General features: G+C 48.3%; 1 protein-coding gene across 7 annotated transcripts in view; it reads left to right on the top strand.

Moving 5' to 3' along the window:
* Window positions 1–21,271, top strand: part of PAX5 (paired box 5) — a 124,969-nt gene that overhangs the window by 14,295 nt on the left and 89,403 nt on the right. For 6 of the 7 annotated variants that reach the window (XM_062512690.1, XM_062512687.1, XM_062512685.1 and 3 more), the window contains 2 exons: window positions 1,873–1,937; window positions 3,896–4,024. In XM_062512690.1, the coding sequence (XP_062368674.1) occupies window positions 1,873–1,937; window positions 3,896–4,024 (194 nt within the window). The remainder of the gene's footprint in view (window positions 1–1,872; window positions 1,938–3,895; window positions 4,025–21,271) is intronic. The other variant, XM_062512689.1, reaches the window with a different exon arrangement.

Here is a 21,271-nt window from a genome sequence, read left to right as displayed (position 1 = left end):
CACCACTCTGGTTCTCTGTCCCTGTCCCCACAGTGCAGGGGGTGCTCACCAGAGCTGTGCTGTTCCCTCCCAAGATGCTGATGCTGTTCCTGTGGAACGATGGGGTTCATGGGGATGGAATGCACCCAGCTCATCCCCACTACCGATGGAGCCTTTGAGCAGACAAGTTTGAGCTGCTGCCTCCATGTAAGACTGAATAATAATAATAATTATTATTAATTAATAACATCAATGTTAATAATAGGACACTCTTCAATAGCAGAAGCAAGTCTGTGTGATTAAGACTTAATTAATCATTGTGATTAGCTTTGCTCAAATCAGCTGAGACCTGTCCAGCTGCTTTCAACTGCTCCAGTCTCCAGAGATAAAGATGTTAATGTGTCAGAAGGCCCTGGGCACCCTTTCTTCACCATGACAGCTTTGTGCAGTGGGCTGTTTCCACTCTTGACCATGCAGGGTCCTGTCTGAACGCTGCTGCTCCAGCTGATCCTGCCCCTCACACTGGGCTGGTTCCTCTGGGCTCTGCTGCTGTGACCCATCTCCTGGTTGTGCCTGACACCCAGCAGCTTCACTCTGGGGCTGGCAGCTGAAAGATGGCTTGTGGGCAGACCAGACCTCTGCCAGCCTCCATCAGACTCCTCCAAGGACTGGAGGCAGTGCATCCTTTTCTGAGATGGAGTTGGGTGTCGCCAGTGGTGGTCCCTGTGCTGTTTGTGGGGGGCTTACCAGTGAGGAGCTGCTGTGTGTTCCTGCATGTTCACCCCCAAGCCCACTCCACCTGACAGCTCCCCTCCTCTGCTCTCCTTCAAATTCAAGGCAGGCAGGACTGGGAAGGGAAATTGTCAGGAACAGAGAGGGGAAATGTCCACTCTGGCACTGCTGCTGTAACAGTAGTGCCTGGGGCTGGGGGATGTGTGGGGAACCAAGGGCGTGTTTCCTTCCAGCCTGTTCCAATTCTGCCTGAGGCAGAGTTGTGTGATCTCCAGAGGTGTTTCTGTCCCTGTGTTCTGTTTTTTCATAGTGTTTTTTCATGGGCAGGTAAACAATGTGTGTAGAAGAATCTCCCTTTGTAGCAGGACCCTGTGTCCTGCACCTCCACACGTGCCTTCTGCTTTATCTGTATCTCTGAATTTTTTCTCATGGATGTCGCTATCAATCAAAGCAGTGACTGCATGCACCCAGTTATGATAAACATGGTCATTCAGCTTTTAAGACTAGCATTTATTCCAACACTTAAAAAAAAAAAAAAATGGCTAAGCTGATCCTTTCCCAAGGTGTCCAGGTGCCTCTAGCCATGTGAGTGCCATACGTGGTATGCTCTAGAAAAAGCCTTGCAAATGTGTCCCAGCACCCAAGAGTGCAGACCACAGCCTGCTGGGAGCTCTGGGCTCAGATGGTTCCAGCTCCCTGGGGAGGGGGTACTGATGTCTGCTCGGATAGCTATGGACATCTTTTTTTAATGGGCAGTGAGGACTGGGTCCTCAAAGCCCCCAAAGCACCAAACTCTGAAGCATCCTGAGAACCACCCAGATGCGATCCTCTCCAGTGTGCCCTGGGCTGTCCTTTCTTGAGGAGGGAGGTTAGATCAGAGGACCCACAGTCAGCTGCTGTCTCTTCCAATCTGGACCATGCAGTGATTCTGTGACTCTGTGGAATCTCACCCTGATGACTCCAATGGCACGGGCTGGGGGCACAAGTGTGGTCTTGGGTCCACCTGCCAAACTTTGACCTTTCAATGAGTGATGAGGGGAGCAGATGCAGAAAGACATTTCTTGTATTGATCAGTGTCTTGCACAGAAAAAAATACTGCCTAATGCCTCTTGCCATTGCATGCCTAAGGCTAGCTAAGTGGTTTTTTTCCATTACTCACAGGATCATACGGACCAAGGTGCAGCAGCCACCCAATCAGCAGGTCCCAGCTTCCAGTCACAGCATAGGTAAGGAAAACTTTTTTTAAAATACATTAAAAAAAAAATGGATTACAAATACTCTGAAGAACTTTTAATCATTCTTATGGACAGATAATTCTGCATAAAACACTTCAGCACACGTGCTAATGTGCCTTCTTTGTCATTCTCCAAGGGCTGAACATAGTAAATGAATTTTATAAATACTGTTAAAAGGTTTTGAATTTTCCTGATTATTATGATAAATAGCTTTCAGCATGAGACAGAAAATTGAAATCTAAACCAAAAAACCCCACTAATAGGGGTCTATAGAATGTCAGATAATTAAAGTAATAAATCAAGAAAGGGATACTTATTCATAACATTTTCTGCATCATTAGTCAGTAAGTAGTTTTGAATGTGTTTTTTCCATCTATCAACCATCCCTTCCATAGTTCTTTGTGCACTTGCAGTCTTGAGTGAAGAGGTAGCAAAACTTTGGGAAACTTTTCATTCAGCCACAGAACAGTGATGCTGAAACCTGAGGGAGGTGATGCTGGTGGAGGGTGACCCCCGGGCTGCTGAGACACCCTCAGCCCTTGTCCTGGCTGACAGTGTCTCTCTGAGGAGGGTGGGTGCTCCTGTGCTGCAGTGCAGCAGGGATGGAGGGCTCAGGGCTGCTCTCTTCATGTTCCTGTTCCATGAAACCTGACAGGGCATTGGTCAGCCCTTGCTCCATAGCAGGTGGTGGGGGGCCCTGGTTTCTCTCTGCCTTTTTGCTGTCACCTGTGATATGGTGAAATGCTTGCTGGTTCTCTCTTGGGAAGGGTGTGTTGGCACTGGGAGAAAGGGAGTGGAGGGGCAGGGCTGCCTTAAGCAGCTTGTCAGAGGAGTCATTCTGTAGACCCTCAGCCTTTCTCTCCAGAAAATGCCAAAGCAGTCTTGGGGTAGAAAATCTTCCTTTATCTCACTGTGGTAGCTTAAGTGCTGTCTCTTCTTGAAAAAGTCAAGAACGGAGAAGAAAAATCTTGTTTCTCAGGGCTTAGAGTTGATAGAGGGAGCAGGGAATCCTGACATGGGGTTGCTCAGTGTGAGTCCTGTCTGGGGGTGTTTGGTGTGGTGCCATAGCGTATCCCCCAATCCTGCCCTTGGGGTCTGCATGGTGAGTTCTAGGATGTAGGGACGTGGCGGGACAGGCTTAGCCTGTGAGGTGATGGAGGTGATGCTGGTGCTCCCTCCTCTGCCTGCTTCCATGAAGCCTTGGGCACCCACAGCATCACAAGGACAGTGTTTGCTGGGCAGTGTGGCACATCCAGACTAGTGTATGCTGCTGCTGAGTGACTGCCCTTGCTGGACACAAACAGTACCCTCTTCTGAGGGCTTTTTCAAAGCAAAATGGATTTAGGTCATAATTTGGGGAACCACAGGGTCTTTCAGCCTTCCTTCCCTGGGTAACCCCAGCTGTGCAAGGTCCCCACGGGCCAGTGCTGAGTGGCATGGTCTAGCAGGGTGCACAGTTAGTACAGCAAGTGCAGATTGCTCTGCTCCCAGGAGGTTCCTGTCCTGGGTACCCTCTTGTGGCAGCTCCTTTCTCTGCATGACTGTGTTCCCAGCAAGCTCTGTCCACCTTGCTGGTGACCTGGCTGCTGTGTCACTGGAGAGCCTCTGCTGTCCCAGGCAATGAACTTTTCCACCAAGCCTTGTGTGAGCTGGGGTGTCTGACTGCTAAGGAAAAGCATCTCCTGTTCCTCAGCACACAGACCCAACCCCTTGAGATGGGGGCAAGGGCTGACCATGCCTCTGCTCCCACCCCTGCCCTGGGCTGCTGTGGTGTACTTGTGGGTTGCAGTGGGCATGGCTGGGGTCAGTAAGGGCTCTTCCTGAGCTGGAGGGGCTACGATGGCGAGCTGAGCCTCAGCCCACCCCCTGTCTGCCATGGGGGCCAGTGGCTCTTGGGTAAGCTGGTGCCCATGTTGTCCTGCGACTGACTGCCTGTCCTTACCTTGCAGCCTCCACGGGATCAGTCACCCAGGTGTCCTCTGTAACCACTGACTCTGCTGGCTCATCCTACTCCATCAGTGGGATCCTGGGAATTGCCTCCCCTGGCACTGAGAGCAACAAGCGCAAGCGGGATGAAGGTAGCAGGAGCTGTTGTTGGGGAAGAGAGTGCATGGCTGCACAGCCAGAGGGGTGGGGCAGGGTTGGGGCGGTGCTGAGTGTTTGTGATGTGATGGAGCTGTGGACATCCCCTGCAGTGCAGCTTGGTTCTGTTTCAGCAGGATTTTGCCAAGGTCTCAGACAAGGCAGGGACCATCCCAGTGGCACAGTGGCCAGGAGCAGGGGCTTGTCTGGTGTTTGGGAAAGCTATGGCAGTGTGTCAGTTTTGACCCTGGCCCTCCTCCATGCTGTGGAACTTCTCCCTTCTGCCAAGGAATAGGGGAAGAGACACAACTGTGCTGATTTTCTGGCCACCTGAAATAGGAAATATCTGCAAAGTGACAGCAAATTAACTGCACAGATATCTGCTGTGCTGCTTCACTCAGGATTTTCTTCATCAGTGACATTTGTACTGGAGTCTTGGAGGGTGGAACTAAGCAGTTTGCTTGGGGTTGGATATTGTTGATACACTCCTGAGATCCACAGGGTGTATGGTCCTGTTTTGTTCTGCATCCTACTGCAAACAATGTTTTGGAGAGAAAGGCACCAGAGATGAAGAGGAAGGTAAAAGACGAGAAATTCTATGCTGATGTCTTTTAAAAATACCTTTAGTTTAGAGCATTATTTTCATTTTGGATTAACCTACAGAGAGAAGCTGAGGCATGGTTGTGGACATAATTTGTGTAGCAGAGGGGACACCAGAAGTCTGGTGGGGCTTTTTCAGCTGAGGACACAGAGGGCATGTGGAGGAGGGGTGACTGTCTTTCCTGCTGAAACAGCCTCCAGCCTCTTGCTGAGGATCATCCATGCTCTTCTCAGCTCCTGCTGCTAGTGCAGGTCCAGCAGTGCCCTGCAAACAGTGCAGGTCCAGCTCCCTGCCCTGCCCTCAGTGCCCCTTGCTGCCCCAACCCTCCTGGCTGGAGGGTGTGGTGAGTGGGTAGGCTGAAGCTGTAGTGGTACCCCTCAACCCACAGCCCCATCCCCTGGGGAAACACAGCTAAAATCAGCCGCCTGGTGCCCGAGCTGTACAAACAGGGTCATGTGTGTGCCTGTGCATCCTTTAGTGGAAACACATGATCAGGTTGCAGAGTAGAGACAGATTTTCTGAACTGGGAGAAAACTTGCAAGAGCCTGGGGGGGTGCTGGGGGTGGGGGGGGGGGGACATTTCAGCAACACAGGAACTAATTTGGTGGTGGAAGTATAAAACCCCTTGTGCTCAGCTTCTTGCAAAATATACCATTGTTACTTAACTCTGTGATTGTACATCTGGTACATTTTTCCGAGTCCATGTTATAAATGCATAGTTAAATATATGTGTGAAAGCAGGTAGGGTGGAAATTCTGTATTTTATCAGCCAGGTCAGGAGACAAGCTGTCTGTTTGACATCACATGGCTCCTGTGCCACAGAGCCATTTTTTCAGTGCCTGTGAGAAAACTCTGCTTTAACTGCAGAGAAAAGGATTAAGAGTTTCCTTGAAAAGCAAAAGCAGTTCTAGAAGTAGAGCTGAGAACCTTCTCATCTTTTTTTCAGTTCCCATTCAGAAATGAGCATGCCATTGCTAAAGCAACCCCCATCAGTTTGTCAGGATGAGTCATGGGGTTTGAGCTCCTAAGCTGGACAGTAATGCTGTCCTCAGCAGGCTGTTTAAACTGCTTTTGTAATAGGCTCAGGGCTTCAGGTTTGGAGAGGTGTAGTCAGGTACTCCAACATCTTTGTCTGTTGGGAGGGATCCCTAGGAGCATCCATAACACCCTCCCTACCCTGCTTACCACAAGGTCCTTGTGGATGGGTGTGGGTGGTTGCATTTTGCCCATGGAGGTGTCCTAAGGCTCTGTATCTGCCACAGATACAGAAATGAAGAGGAGAAGCATGTCACCCAGTTTTGGCCTGTATCATGTTGTACATGCACAAGAGGCAGAGCTAATTTAACCATTTCCTGACTTTGGAGAGGCTCTCTCCTCAGAGAGCCCCTCACATTGTGTCCTTTGCCTGTAGCTGTTGGAAGGTGAGTGCCTGCTGCTCTGCCTCCCTGCACACATTTCCTGGAGCCAATGGCTGTGCAGTGCTGTCCAGATGTCCTGGTTGCCCTCGACCTGGGGGTGAGGTGGGATGAACTTGCCCTTCCAGCTGCACTGAGCACTTTGATATAATTCATTAATCAGTTTTGTTCTCCTCACTCTTGACATGTTATTAGCAGATGTCACCAGTATTTAACCCTGTGGGGAGCTTGCTGGGGAGCAACAGGGGCAAACCAAATCAGACAGTCTTTATTGGTGTACATAGCTGAAGGTGTCATTTTTCCCCCTGTTGTAACATGGACTTGGAGCAGATGTGGCTTCGTGGGGGATCAGTTGCTTTCACTTTTGGTTAAACAAGATACTACTGGAGACTGACGTGAGGAGCAGGCTGTCCCATAATGAGGCAGAGAGACACAGGCAGCTGCTGCAGCCTCCAGCAGTGGAGGATGCTGGGCAGCCACCTTGCTTCTCTGCCTGTAAATTGCCTCCTCAGGTGCAGTGGTTGCAAGTTTGCCTAGCCCTACATCCCAGGGAAGGGCTGTGGAGGTGCAGATGGGCAGCAGGAATGCACAGAGTGACTATGATGGGATGCCTGCTCTCAACGGTGTCTGTTTTAGGGCAGCAAGACCCCAAGATAGAGCAAGCTGAATGTTCCATCTGGTGCTGACAGCCAGTGTATGGGTAGGGGCTGGTTTCACTGCACCAGCAGCAGCTGGTCAGTGAGCAGTGGTGATTTCATGATGGACACCTGACATATTTTGAGAAGCACTGAGCATTTCCTGACAGTCTGAAAGTCAAAGATTTCTGAAGTGAGGTTAAACAATCCTTGTTGAGCACTGAGAAGAGGGCAAAAGATGCTTTTGTCCACAGGTGGGTGCACAGGAGACAGGGGTCAGGACACGTCTGGGGACGAAGGAGGTTGCTGGCCCATAAGTCCTCTGGAGGATTCTCTGAGGATGGTGGGGGAGGAAGGGCCAGTGCAGGGCCAGGCAGAGCCCAACCCTCCATCTCCCTTCACTCCTGTCTTTGCTAGCCCTGGTCTCCACCCTGCAGAGCTGTGCAAGTGTGCAAGGGATGTCAGAGGGGCTCATACCCAAGTGTAAGCACAAGAACTGCTGTGTTTGTGCCATGCCAGCTGAGAGGGATCCTGGAGCAAGCATACAGGCCTGAGGCATGGGATGTGCTTCTTACCTGGGATGTCTGTGTGAGCTGGGGCTGTCCCAAGTGGGAGAGCTCTCCACCAAAGAGCCCAGGTCTGTGCTCTGTGGGAATTGTGTTGTGCCTGCTGGTCCTTCCCAGAATGCTCACTGAACAAGGGGGTGCCAGGGGATGCAAGGGGGAGATGCTGGCACCTGCATGCTGGCTGTAGCTCTGCTGCACCTTGTGGAGAGCCCTCTGCCTGCTGATCTGCAGAGGGCTGGAGCAGCTCAGCCTGAGCACGTCTGCATGCAAATCCTGCCTTTGGCACAGGCAGCTGCTGTTTGTGGATACTGTCAGGGCTGGCCTGGGGCTGGAGGAAGAATCTTGTTCCTGTACCTCAACCTTAACAGACTTCTCAGCAGTGAAGGAGTTTGGGGAATTAAAAGCAGGAAACTTCCACTTGTAACAGTTGTTTTGCTTTTCTTCCAAATTATAATCCAACATTCCTGTCAGCATCTGGTGTGATGATGTAAGTGCTGGTGTTTTCTTTCCTCGACTGAGCTCTTTGAGAAATGCTTTTAATCACATATAAAAGCAAGGAGTTCTTTAGTGTGTTCCAGGTGTTTGGGTCACAGCCTTCTTTTTGAGAGAATAAGGCTCCAAGAGTAGCGGGGACACTAATAGGAATGAGGAGAAAATGAGAAGGATTGCACCCACCACTGTGTGCAATGTGGTTCCTTTAGAACCATCCCATTTCACAGTTATGTTTCCATGAAGGGATGCCCTGGGTTAGGCATGTCTGAGTATCCAAGCAAGTGCAGACCTGTGCATGGAAGCTGATGGAAATATTTCCAATGACACCAGTGCCATGGCCACTGTGGAGATCAGCTGGAGAAGTCCTTGGCAGGGACAAAGGTGGACAAGAGCTTGCCAAGTCAGTACCATGCCTGGGGGCAGAGAGACAGAGAAGAGCTAAGCATACCACTCACCATGAGTGAGTGTTTTTGTATTTTGTGTCTCAGCTGTTTCTGCAGAGGGACAGAAAGAAGAAACTACACTCACACCCAGGCAGGGGTTTGAAGGGCAGTGGGCACAAATGTCTTGGAGACTGCATGAGAAGGTCAGTGGCCTCCAAAGGGAGCCTAGCATGGAGTAAATGCTGCCAGATTCTTCTGTCATCTTCTCTTGTGGTCAAGGGACAATGTGCCAAGGCATCAACTCCAGGAGGCTGCTGGAGAGGCTTGTAAAGTATTTTTTTCTGCTTTTGTCTGAAGTCCACCTCTTTAAAAGTTGAGCACCACAACCACAGCTGGTGCTAAGCTTTTCCCAGAACACTCAGGTGTGATGTCCATGTCTCTATGCCCACCTGAAGTTGTGCCATGACTTGCAGTGTGTACACATGGCAGATGGAGAGAGTCTGGGGGCATTCTGCTGCTCTGTCCCTCGTGGTGGAGACAAACACATGTCAGTTCTGCCCTCTTGGTCACAGTGTCCTGCCTGTGACACCAGACAGCTCCCACCCCACCACTGAGCTCTGTGCTGTGGCACAGCCCTGGGTGGTGAGAGCTGCTGTGCCAGCCTGCAGCTCCCTGGAGGGCCCAGGGCTAGAGGGAGAGAATTAAGGTAATGCCAGCCATGAGGTTAATCGTGACTGTGTAAACATCCATTTCCAGCTATGACTTTCCAAATTTTCACGAAAGTTAAGTAGATCTTAATAGAAATACTACTCCATCAAATATCAGAATCTTTGATCTCTGAGGGCTGGAATGTGGGACTCTTCTGCCCCTACTCCTCTGTCCCCTCTTCTGGCAGTCAGTGCTGGCTCCCAGTGTTTTGCTCATTCCAGACACCTCTAGTGAGTATCTTCTCTGGTGTAAAAGCCCTGTCCTGTCCTGAGAAGGGGTGGGTTCTCTACCCACCCAAGACTTATTCTTTGTTTGACTCAGTTTCTTGAGTTGTTTTAGGCACTTTTGAGCTGGGGTCCCATCAGGGAGGATGTGCTGAATGAGGGGTCATGGTGCTGGCCTAGGAGTATGGATGGTGACAGCCCACTGACGTGTCTGTACTGCCTGCCCGCACTCTCAGCCTCAGCAGCACAAAAACACATGTTGCAACCAGCAGGTGATGGAATTCAGTGCATGAATTAACCACTGATGAGGTCCATATTGACATAAATCCCTATTACTCAGATCACTTCAAACAGTGACCAGAGCCTGATGGTGTTGGGGATTGATGGTGTCCTTCTTCTCCAGCACTTTCTTGGGATCTTTTGCACTGTGCAAGTGCTGTGCAAAGGACTGAACCCTTTGGGAATCTTAACTGCAAGGGAAAGAGGTAAAAGCAGAAAAGCAGTGAGAGGAAAAAAGCAGGAGGTTATGGAGAGAAAAAAAAATCACCTGCCAATAGAAAGTTCAAGTTTATTATGTCAAAAACACTGAAGTGTCTTTCTGGGCAGTGGTGAGTAGGATGGGACACAGAGAGAGATTTCCTCAAGTGATGGGAAGGGGACTGACCATGCCTCCTGGCTCCATGGCACTGCTGGGGAGACAGCCACTTGGAGCACCTGAGATGCAAAGATTCCACTGCCAAGTCATCTGTAGCTAACAACAGGCAATGGAAAAATGCATAAAAAATCAGAAAATTCCCTCTGTACTGCAGGCAGTCAGGTTAAACAAGTGGAGATGTCCAAGCCCACACAAAGGTGAAAAACAAAGAAACCCCCTCCAGAGTCCTCAGGAAGTTCTGGAGTTTATTTTTATGACTTCTGGCCCCACTCCAGAAGTGCTTACTCACTGAAGTTTACCCCAAGGAAAAAGTGTAGTGAGATGAAGCTTTGGAAGGGCAGAAGGTTTTGCAGGGTAGGCAAGTACTGATCTGGATTTCTCCTGCTGGTGTAGACTGTCCTTTGCATTCAGGGCTCCATTCCCAGGGATGCACAGTGAGTTAGGCTACTTGTCCCATTATTTCCTTCTCTCTTCAGAAGAGATGGCTTTCCCTCACCACACAGACACTGATATTGTCATTTTAAATAGAGTTTGACGTGGCCTTTGCTATTAGATGGCAATGATGGCTTCATCTGTGCTCTATACAAAGCAATCTACTTTTGGTGCAAGTTATATACATATATATATATATATATATATATATATATGTATGTATTTTCTTTAACATTTCCTTGGGACCTCATTTTTCAGTTCTTTGGCATAATTAATTTCTGAGAACACTTGGAGTTTTCTTTCAGTTTTTGCCTTTTGTGTACCTGACATGGTCCATCCTGGATGTGCTGACGTGGCAGCTGGCTCTGGCCATGACAGCAGCAGTGGCAGTGTCACATCTGGAAAGGTGTGGATGTCTGGAGGAGGAGTGTGACTGCCACCACATAAGAATTAAACCCTGGAGTGTTTCAGGAGCCACCCTACATTGGTAGGTTCACTGATGGTAATCCAGCCATCCCAGAAATTAACAGAAGCAGCTCAGCTGGCACAGGATTTCTCTTTGAAATTTCACTCCTCATGAAATTCTAGGGAGAAAAGAATAAATATAGCTCAGCTCTGATCCACTACAGTAGTATTAAAATAATGTAGTCTCAGTGTCTGAGAAAGTTCTACATTTTCTATGAATTTCTAAATTTGTAGAAATGAAATAAAAAGCCATTCCAAATGTTTGAGAGCAAAGTGTTCTCCTGAGCTGTGCTCAGGCAGGACAGTATTCTGGGGAAGGAAAGACCAGGCTCTGCCTAGCCAGGTGACAGAGCCTGAGGGCTGAGATCCTCCCCATACAACTTCAGTTCTGTCAGTGGAGCCTTCCCCATTCCTTAGCATCAGTGTGAATCTCAGCTGCCTTGTGAACCCTGAGCTGCTGCCTGCTGGACACCTGGGCTTGCCTGCATCCCTGTGCCCTGGGGCTCTGCTGCCAGCCCATGTGGGATCCCTGTGGACATGGCCACGGCTGGGTGGATGGTCCTGGCTGTCCCCAGGTGAGGGTGTCCCTGTGGCTCGTGCCTGAGGGGTTCGAGGGGTTTGAGGGGCTCTGCCCTGGCCATCAGTGATGCTCACCTGTTCACAGCTCAGCACAGGAAAACTCCCTGCCAGCGCAGCTGCCCTTTCTGAGCAGGCAGGTTACCAGCTGTCTTGTGTGCACATCAAGCATGTTTGTCACTTTTCTCCTAATGTGGTCCCCAGGGCTGCTGTTTTCTTGAGAGCTCTCCTCTGGCTCTGAGGTGAAGCCCTGCCAGTTCGCCACCGGCTTCAGTGAAGCAGGGATTTTCTCAGAGCTATGTTAATGAAAAGCCCAGACTTCCACCACTCCTTACAGCCCTGCTGTAGCTCCAGCTGTTCTCATCAGGAGCTGTCGACTGCTAGATGCTTTTCAAGGAACAACCTCTTCATATAAATTTAGCTGAAATTCAGTTTAGGGGTAGGTGACTTGTCAGATCACCGTGATGGTGCCAGTACTGGGGCTGGCCAGGAATCTCTGTTAGAATGCATTTTTGAAAGAAGACCCAGTTTTGTGGAAAAGCAGGACTTGTCAGTTTTGATGGATATTTGTTATAAATGCTAATATAAAATATGTAGAAAAGTCACGAGCAAGATTGATAATTCTGATTTATCAAGAAATTGGTGGAATCCAGAGAGGAGGAAATGCTAAAGTTGCAGTTGCAATGCATGTCTGTACCTATGTGCCTACACAGAGCATGTATGTATGTCTCTGGTGCATCCTACACATGCATGTGCATACAGACAGAGATGATAAAAGTTCTGCCTTACAGTGGATAAATTATGTTACAAACTTTCACAAGTAGTATTCCAGCTTTAAAATTATGACTGATTTTTGAGAGGTCTGAAGAACAAAGTCAAGAAAAGAGTGTTTGGCTTTTTGGTGGTTACTTTCCTTCACATGCTACTTTTGACAAAGGTGTTTCTGTAAGAGGAGGGTCACACACTTCATATCATGATGTGTGATGCTGGATTTTCCCCCTTTTCCCTATTTGTACATCAGCATCTTGTACACCCAGTCTCTTGGGCCAGCATACCTCTGCACTGTTAAAGCAAATGCTTGAATTTCAAACACATTTGGGATGAGGGGAGCATAGGGAAGCTGCAGTGTAAGGCTCAGGCTCGTTTGCCCTGGCAGAGAGAGGTGACCAGTCACCAGGTGGTTGGAAAGAGGCAGGGGCTATATTCCTGCATAAAAGGTCTGACAGCAAGGCATAAGTTAAATGATCTGGCAACTCTGTTGTACCAAGAGCTCTCCAATTGTCATGTATTTCTGTGTCAGGCTTTCTGTGTGCCCCAGAAGTAGTAATGGGTTTTCTGTTGCCTTGTTCCATCTATACACTGCGGTGACCACCAGGGTGAGGGTGTGACTAAGCCAGGGTCTCCCTATTTCCCCCCAAATGTGTTCCTGCCCCTAGGGAAGGAGTAAACAGTTCTGCAGGGAATGTCAGGTCAGCTGCCTTCTCCAAAGTGCAGCGCTAGTACCAGGATTATCATGTACAGGATGAAATCTGCTGCTGTCACAGTTGGTTCGAGCAATTCAAGCTTACTGGGATTTTAAAATCAGAATTATTTCCTTGACTGAAATGAGAGCCTCCTGAAATCCTGAATGATAATGGAAAACCACTTTCTTGGATGGTGCTTTGGGAACCTCTGGAGTTAATATTGTAAGCTGTAATTGCTGTTGTTGCCGATCGCGAAGTTTCCCATGAGCAGACAGAGCAAAATCAGTGAAATGCAGAAAATGGAGGTGTCCTGAGACTGGCAGCTCTCTTCAGTTCAGTTTTTGTCTGCCATCTCCTTTGTGTGTGTGCTCTTTGCATTGAGGGTTTTCATTGCTGGAGGTGGTTGTTCAGTGCTGATTGAATCCTGCCCATGTTGCCCTCTCCTGGTATTTGCAGAATAGTCCCATTGGGGATTATTTGCATTAGACTTGGTGACTGCATTTTGCACTGAGTGTGCTTTTTAGCTAATTATGTAAATAGCTTGTCCTACCGAGCCTGCAGGAGTATTGGATTCACACCTGCAAGCTATCTGTATTACCTGGATGTGCCAGAACTGGAGAAGCGCCCCTTTACAGATTAGTCATGGCATAGTGATGAGGATATGGTAGAACTCAGAGAGAGCTGTAGTGCTTTCAAAAGGTTGGGGGGGTCTCCTTGTTGAGCCTAGTGATGAAACACAAGCCTTGGGGCAGAGCTAGCTCTGCCATGGGACTGCAGATGGAAATGTGCATCTCAGCAGACATGCACTGGCTCAGGTGTAGTGAGCATCTGCAGGGCATGGGAATGTGCCATCAGCCCCTGGTGCTTGGGCTGTGTGCATGGCCTGCTCCTCCTGAGGCATGGGCAGCCTGTGCCTGCTCTTTCTAGAGCTCTCTGGGGCTCTAGACACACAGCAGCTCAGGCAGAGCAACAACAGCCATCATCAGCAAGCACCAAAATATGTGTTTTAGGTACATCCAGATGTTCTGCAAAAGCCAAACCCCTCTTTTTATTATTTTTTAACTTGAGAAGACTTTACAGATGGAAAAGGAAGTCCTAATTGGGAAAATCTAGAGATGGATGTCCCTACCTGCTCTAGCAGGACTTATGAGTAGCTGATAGATGAAGTATTGCACTGGTATATTGCTGAACTTCTGCAACAATACTGACTGCAACTAGTTTTCACATTTGATACCCATAAAATCACAGAATCACAGAATGGTTTGAGTGGGAAGGACCCTTAGAGGCCATCTAGTTCCAGCCCCCTGCCATGGGCAGGAACCTTCAACTACACCAGGTATGCTATGAGATATTCAGCTAGACCTTTTCAGTTTTGTGTGTGCTCCTGGGCAGTCTGCCCCAGGCAGTTTGAAGTTTGTTTCTCTGTACTCCAGCCCTTCTTTCATGACAGGAGTGCACTCATGCCACTGCCCTCCACCTGTAATGCTGGAGCAACTTTTCTTGAGCTTGGAGTTAGTTTCACAGCCACGGCCTTTGCTGTCTCCATTTTCTTCATGAGCATTAGCTAAGGAGATCCTGCTAAGAGGTATTTGTAATCAACATATACCTATGATAATTCCTGTAAGGTTATAGCTCTGGCTGAAGACTGATTTTTCTTCACTCCTGCAGATCCATATTACAGATGTAGGTTAGGAACCAAGGATTCTTGGCCTAGTTGTCTTGTACTGAAAGGAAATCCAGTCAAAATCTCTTGTTAGGGCATTGATCTGGCTGATTTGAACATGGCAAAAGAGATGTCTACAGTGGAGGTCAGCGTATTGGAATTCTGTCAGGTGCTAACATCAGTGAAATGTGGTGGTTTTCTGATCATATGGGCACTCCATCTTCCTGAAACTGCCTCCCTGGAGCTCTGTAATGGGGTGCTGTCTGCAAAGAAACATTTGTAGACTGCATCAGCTGCTCTCTGAGTTTCTTTGGTCACAGGCTGAGTAGGGATGTGCACCCACCATCAGCACTTTGTTTAGAACCTACCTGCAGCCCTGTCATTATGGTTCTCTGACATCTTGCAAAAGGGCACAGTAGCGGGGAACAGATGTCCCTCACAGGAGCTGGAATCATAGAATCACAGAAGGGAAGGGACCTTTAAAGGCCACCCTGTCTGACCTCTCTGCTTCCACTAGACCAGGAGTTCAGAGATGCTGATTAGTAGAGCAGGACAAGGTCTATAGGATGCTGCTCTTGTGGGAATGATGGCATCACAATATGCTTCTTTCAGCTGCTTTACATGAGTCATATCAACTTTTAGTCAGCAAAATATGAAGACAGCAAACTTACAGTGAGGAAACCTCTGTAAGAACAGCTTTGGTTGTGTGGTGGCCATCTCACACATCAGAGCCTCATTTCCCTGTGATGCTGCAGTAACTGCTGGGTGCTGGGTTTTGCCTGATGAGCTGTCACATAGCTCTGCTGGAGTGGGCACTGCTCACCCTCACACTGCTGCATGTAATGGCCAGGATACATATCCTCTTTTTGCATTTCTGTGCTTCATGAGAAGAGAAGGCACAAGCCTAAGAGAGAGGCTGTGAGCAGTTGATGCACAAGTTTGCACATGAAAGCCACATTTCATGGTAGCTGAGCACTTCAGATGAAGACACCAGAATGTCTTATATTGGCTAAACATGCTTCAGCCTTTCCCCTTATAATTCTGAACAATTATTAATGAACTTTGTGGTGAAGGTATTCCCTCTGTGTTCAGTTCCCCTGCAGTGCAATTTTCTGCACCTGCTGTCCCTGGGACATTTGCCTGCTGGATTATTCTTTGGAAGGTCTCAAATTTAGCAGTTTTAAGGCTAGTTGGACTGAGCTGCCAGACTGCTCTGTATACAGTTCCTTCGGGTTAGACAGATTTGGTGGTGGAGGCTTTAAAAAAACTGATCTTTAGGAGGTGGTACTGGTTTCTCAGCAGTCTGATAACAGGGCTCAGGGTGTCTGAAGGCTGGCAGATGGTCCAATATCTTGCATGTTACCTCAGAATGCTTAAGCAATACCTTCTGTCAGGATGTCAGAGCCCACGGTGTGAGGAGCACATTTCTGCTCCCTTTACTCCACCTTTTCTTGGCTGGAGATGATGGGAAGCCCTCGAACCCAATGGAAAGTCTCTGAGAGACCATGTTTGCTATGTGCTTTGGCTGGAGAGAGCTCAGGAGCCTCCTGCTGTGCCAGCTGGGCTCCTGTGCATTTCGTTCTATCCACCTGTAATGGATTTTACACCTGAGAGGTTATTTTTGGTGGTACAATTTCTCTCTGTCCCAAATGGGATATTTTGCCTCTTGTTACAATTCACAGAGCTAGACGGGGCTGCTGGTTTCATGCTGTGCAGCATCGACACATCATGCCCTTGTAAACATTGCTGTCAGCAGTAGCAATTCCATCTCTATTGTCCCAATAAGATTTCATGCTTGACAGTGCCTGACTTTTTTTGTCTGTACGTCAACTAATAAGAAATAGTCATGCAGCAGTCTTTTTCTTCTCTGATTCCTTGGTTTTCCAGTTGGTTCCTTGAGAGTGAGCATCTAGCCATTCTCTCCCAATTCTCACTTCTCACTTCTCTCCCCATTCTCATTTGCTCCAGGCTGGAGGACACAGGATTTCTGGAAGAGGGAGGTTTTTTTGGTAGAGCAGAGCCTGTCTTTTTCTGCTACTCAGGGGACAAGGAACAGTCCCCATTTATCATTGCCTTGGATGACAATGGACAGTGGCTCAGAGCTGTTATGAGTGCTCAGAGACAGGGTGAACATAATTATAGGCATGTCTGAATACAAGGAAGATTATTTTGGAATAGTTTAGGAGTGTGTTTTTGAGTTTAAAATCTGTGTAACTGCTCAGTTTACCTATTCTTCCTATCTTGCATCTGCATGTTACTTGTTGCAGCAGTATTTGGTACCTAATGGTTTGACCACCACAGCACCTTACAGGGTCAGTTTACTTTAAAGCAGGACATCAGGATGTCAGGATGCTGGAATCTGTCATGGTTCCACATGAAGTTAGTGTCTGGTGTGTTAATTCAGTGTAAACCTCTGGAACCTTTTGATCTTGTTTCTAAATACTGACTCCTACTTCCCAGATCCTTGTCACAGCTGAAGCAAATTCCCAAGAATGTTTCTCTTAGGGTGAAAATGGAGCTGTTGAGTTGATGATTTGACTGCAGAGTATGAAACTGGTATTACTGCACCACTCAGGAAAGTGGAAAATTTGTTGGGCAGTGGAGTATCCATGTGTAGCTCCACTGGTCACCACTGGGGCAGAAGCCTCTGGCCACCAAGGACAAGTTTTTGCCTTCTTTCCAAGAAGGTCACATTGTCTGTCCTGCCCCTCTCTGGGCAGAGCTGGAGGGAAGCTGGCAGAGGATGAGGGCTGCCCTTAGCACATAGCCACCACAAAGAGTGGACCTCTCAGACACCAGAGGAAGTGGTGATCTGCAGCCAAGACAGCAGAAGCTGTTGGCACTGTCCTCACTTCAGGAGTGACAAATCTGTGCAAGCTGTGAGCTTCAGCATCATTTTGCACCACCAGCCATGACCTGCTGTGTACCTGCTTGTCACCTTGGAGATGGAAACAACTCAAAATTGTTAATCTCTACTCTGTCCTTAGACTTGCTCAACCAGGAGCCTTTCCTCACCGCTGATATTTAATAAAACAGTGATGGTGCTACTTGAATTTGCTTCCTGACACCCATGCTGAATTTGTAAGCTGGTCACATCTAACCAGTTACCACAAAATTGATTCTGGAGCCTTCAGTTTAGAAACCTGCAAGGTGCATCCTAGGCAATCACACTATCTCTATCAGGAACTGAATGAACCAGTCAATAATCAACGTTGCCAAGGGTGAAGAGGTCTTTTCTAGTACCCTTGATTTTTTCCTTATGAACATCTGTACATTGGTATGTAGTCATACAGATGGACAGATGGAACACAGATGGTCACTATGTTTATATATATATATACAGTCTATGTCTGTTTTAAGTGAATAGACAGTTGTAGGTTATGTATGTGCACACTGGTGCATTCCTCATAGTTTGTTCTCCTGTTCACAGACTGCATTGTTCAAACACATGGGCCCAGGTTTTTAAACTTTGCTAAACCATTACAAAAAGGTCCAAAACCTTGTTGTGAAGATAATTGTCAATGCTGTGACAATCACCTTGGTACCTGGCAAGCCCAAACTAAACTCACCTCCATTTTTCGAAATTGCCAAATAAATTTTTTACTCATTACAGAGTTGTAACAGGTAGGACTTGTCTGATAGGAGATTAGAGTGTGTTCAGGGCTTGGCTGGGTGAAGGTGCATGTTCGGCAAGGTGTTTGCTGCTGTGCTGCACCCCTGCCTTCCCCTTTCTCTGCACCCCTTCAAGGGCCCAGTGTGTGTGCACAGCACTGCAGAGTGATGCAGGTAAAGGCCTTAAGGCTGCCTCCACACCTAGAGAGGTTGCAGCTGATCTTTCTTGGACTTGTGATCTCTGTTCTTTCCTTTGGTGAACCCATACACTCTGTGGGAAGTCGGAGGCAGTGTGGCAAGGCTGGAGGGGTTTAGTCCACTGCTGTGCTGCTGGTCAGGTGTGGTTGGCACCTGAGAGTCCTTCATTCATGGCTGGCATTCTCTTTTTCATCCTGATTGCATTTCAGCTTCACTTTACCTTCCCAATCCAATTCTCAGTGCTGCTGCCAGTCTCTGGCCGCCAGAGATGTTTGATTCGATCACTGATGCTCACCTCAAGCCCTCCAGCCCCATCAATGTAATGTGGTCCCATTCCCTTTCTCTGTCCCTGCAGGATTGGGCAGAGGTGCTCGAGGGTATTTGGTGGCGTGTGTGTTGGCTTGTGAAGTGTGGTGCCTCGGGGTCTTGTGCCAGAGCTTCCATGGGTTCTGGAAGGTTGCAGCAGTGAGGGTATGATGTCCAACACATTGCTTTGAGTAGGTGCCAGCAGGTCCCATGTCTTGGTTAGACTTTCCCAGGGTCAGAGGAGACCAGGTGCTGCCCAGCTAGTGGGTGTGCACAGGGGCAGCCCACAGCTGCATGTCAAAGTAAGGTGAGCCTACCTGCAGCCACTGCACAGGTCCCTGCTCCCAGTGCTCACCATGGATCAAGTCCACTTGTGCAGCTCTTTGTCAGGGGAACAGCTTACAACCTCTGGCAGCTGTGGCCACCCTGTCACCTCCTGAGACACAACTGGCAGGGTCTGGCAGCCTGGGCTAACAAGGGTCTCTGCCAGTGGGACAAGCAGAAATCTACATCATCAAGATGATGAGCATCTTGGGACAGGAGGTGGCTGTGGCAGGAATGGGCAGGCACACTCTCTGAGATCTGAAACCCGTTCATCTGCTGGGTGCTGGCAGCTGTTAAAAACAAACCATAAATGGAAATACCAGATACAATTGCACTGAGATGGCAGAGGTCCTGAGGATTCCTGATGGGCTGGCGATAGTCAGTTGAAACAAATTGCCCATTGCTGTGATACCTCAGCTCCCAATAACAGAGGGCAAATGGCCTTCCAGGGGCAGATATAGATTTTCCTTTGAGATATGGAAAGGGAAATAAACTAAATTATGTTCAAACATAGTGATCTCCCTCCCTCTCTCTCTTGAAGAAGAAAAAGGTGGAGAGAGGGAGAGGGAGGGAGAGGGAGGGAGGGAGAAAGGAAGAAAGAAAGGAAAGAAAGAAAAGAAAGAAAGAAAAGAAGAAAGGAAGAAAGGAAGAAAGGAAAAAAGGAAGAAAGGAAGAAAGAAAGACGGAAAGGAAAGGAAAGGAAAGGAAAGGAAAGGAAAGGAAAGGAAAGGAAAGGAAAGGAAAGGAAAGGAAAGGAAAGGAAAGGAAAGGAAAGGAAAGGAAAGGAAAGGAAAGGAAAGGAAAGGAAAGGAAAGGAAAGGAAAGGAAAGGAAAGGAAAGGAAAGGAAAGGAAAGGAAAGGAAAGGAAAGGAAAGGAAAGGAAAGGAAAAAGAAAAGGAGAGGAAAGAGACATAAAATGAGCTTCAGTGGGGATTTGCAATTTAATTGATATTTGGCGGCAGGAAGCCAATCAGTATAAGTAAATTGACGGTATAAGATAAAAATAATAGCCTAATGGGATGGCTTCCCCCATGGCTGCAGCAGGCCAAATAAATATGGTGTGGCGTGTGGGAGCAGCGTGGTGGCCGCTCCTGGGCGCAGCCGCCGGCGGGGCTCGGCGCGGGCTGCGGATCATTTTTATGGCATCTGTCTCTGCTCCCCGAGAGCAGGCAATGAGGGGTTGCACATTGATTGCTGCTCCAGCCAACAGCAGCTGAGGGAAAGGCTGTAATTAATGGCTTTATTTGCTGGAGCACTGCTGAGAACAATTGAGTGTGTTATGGTAACAACTGGTGCCCACATTCCTGTGGCAGAAGAAGGTGTTGGAGCTGGTGGGTAGCCCCGGGCTACAGGCTGCCTTCCTGAGAATCAGGTACAGGGCATGGCAGCAGATGGCATTCCATAGTGCCCCAGGGGCTTGGCTGGTACAGGTGGGCATCTGGGGAATGATATGCAGGTGTAGTGTGCCAGCAGTGTGCTCCCAGTTAATCCCAGTGCTGGTAACATGGCTGATTCTCAGTCATTGCTTTCCACAATTCCTCCAGGGAGAGGAAAATTGGCAGGGATGACAGTGGAGGGCCCCCTCAGTTCTTCCTGGGGGGGTTGTTGGCCAGCGTGTCCAAGCCTCTGGGCATCGGATTTTGCAGCAGCAGCAGAGTCACATGTTGCAAGTTTTCTTTTTTCTTTTTCTTTCTTTCTAAAAAAAGGTCTATTTCAGAGATTTTAACTAAAAGTAGTGTAGTGGAATCCAGTACTTTTTTGTGAATCCTGAGTGGTTTTGTCTTGCCCTCTGTGCCTTTGGCTGGGGTGTGGGGAAGTGGACGTGGTTCTGCATGGTTCCGTGAAGAACTTATGACTACATGTAAATGTTTATGTACACACACCTCTATGTCTGCAAGGAAGAAATATTTCAGGCAGTGTGCATCCTCAGTGTGTTTCCTTCCTTTCTAAAGGGAATAACGTACTAAAGAGATGGGGAAGTGAAACTGGGAAAAATGATAATGAACCTCTCTTAAAGATTCTGTAAACCTCTTTAAAGGAAAAGTTCTTGTCTTTTACATAAATAACAGGAGTACCTGGTGGGTGAGGAGAGACTGGTGCCCAGCCAGGTTTGGTTAGTTGTGAGAGGTGATGGCTTATTTACATTCAAAAACTTCTAAGTGTAGATAGATAGATAGATAGATAATCACACAAAGGGTGATGTCTTCAGACCTGCCAGAGGGCAGGGCTGGATGGGATATTGGGCAGGAATTGTTCCCTGGCAGGGTGGGCAGGCCCTGACACAGGGTGCCCAGAGCAGCTGTAGCTGCCACTGGATCCCTGGAATGTCCAAGGCCAGGCTGGACACTGGGGCTGGGAACAGCCTGGGACAATGGGAGATGGAATGAGATGAGCTTTAAGGTCTCTTCCAACCCAAACCAGCCTGGGATTCTGTGACAGGGTGAGAGGACATAGCCTTCAGCTGTGACTGGTTTAGATTGGATATTAGGTAAAATTCTTCACTGAGATGAGTGTCAAACACTGAA

The sequence above is a fragment of the Cinclus cinclus genome, chromosome Z (genome assembly GCF_963662255.1).
Source record: "Cinclus cinclus chromosome Z, bCinCin1.1, whole genome shotgun sequence".
Taxonomy (NCBI): Eukaryota; Metazoa; Chordata; class Aves; order Passeriformes; family Cinclidae; genus Cinclus; species Cinclus cinclus.
The sequence above is the reverse complement of the archived record's forward strand: the minus strand, read 5'-3'. Positions and strand labels throughout refer to the sequence as shown.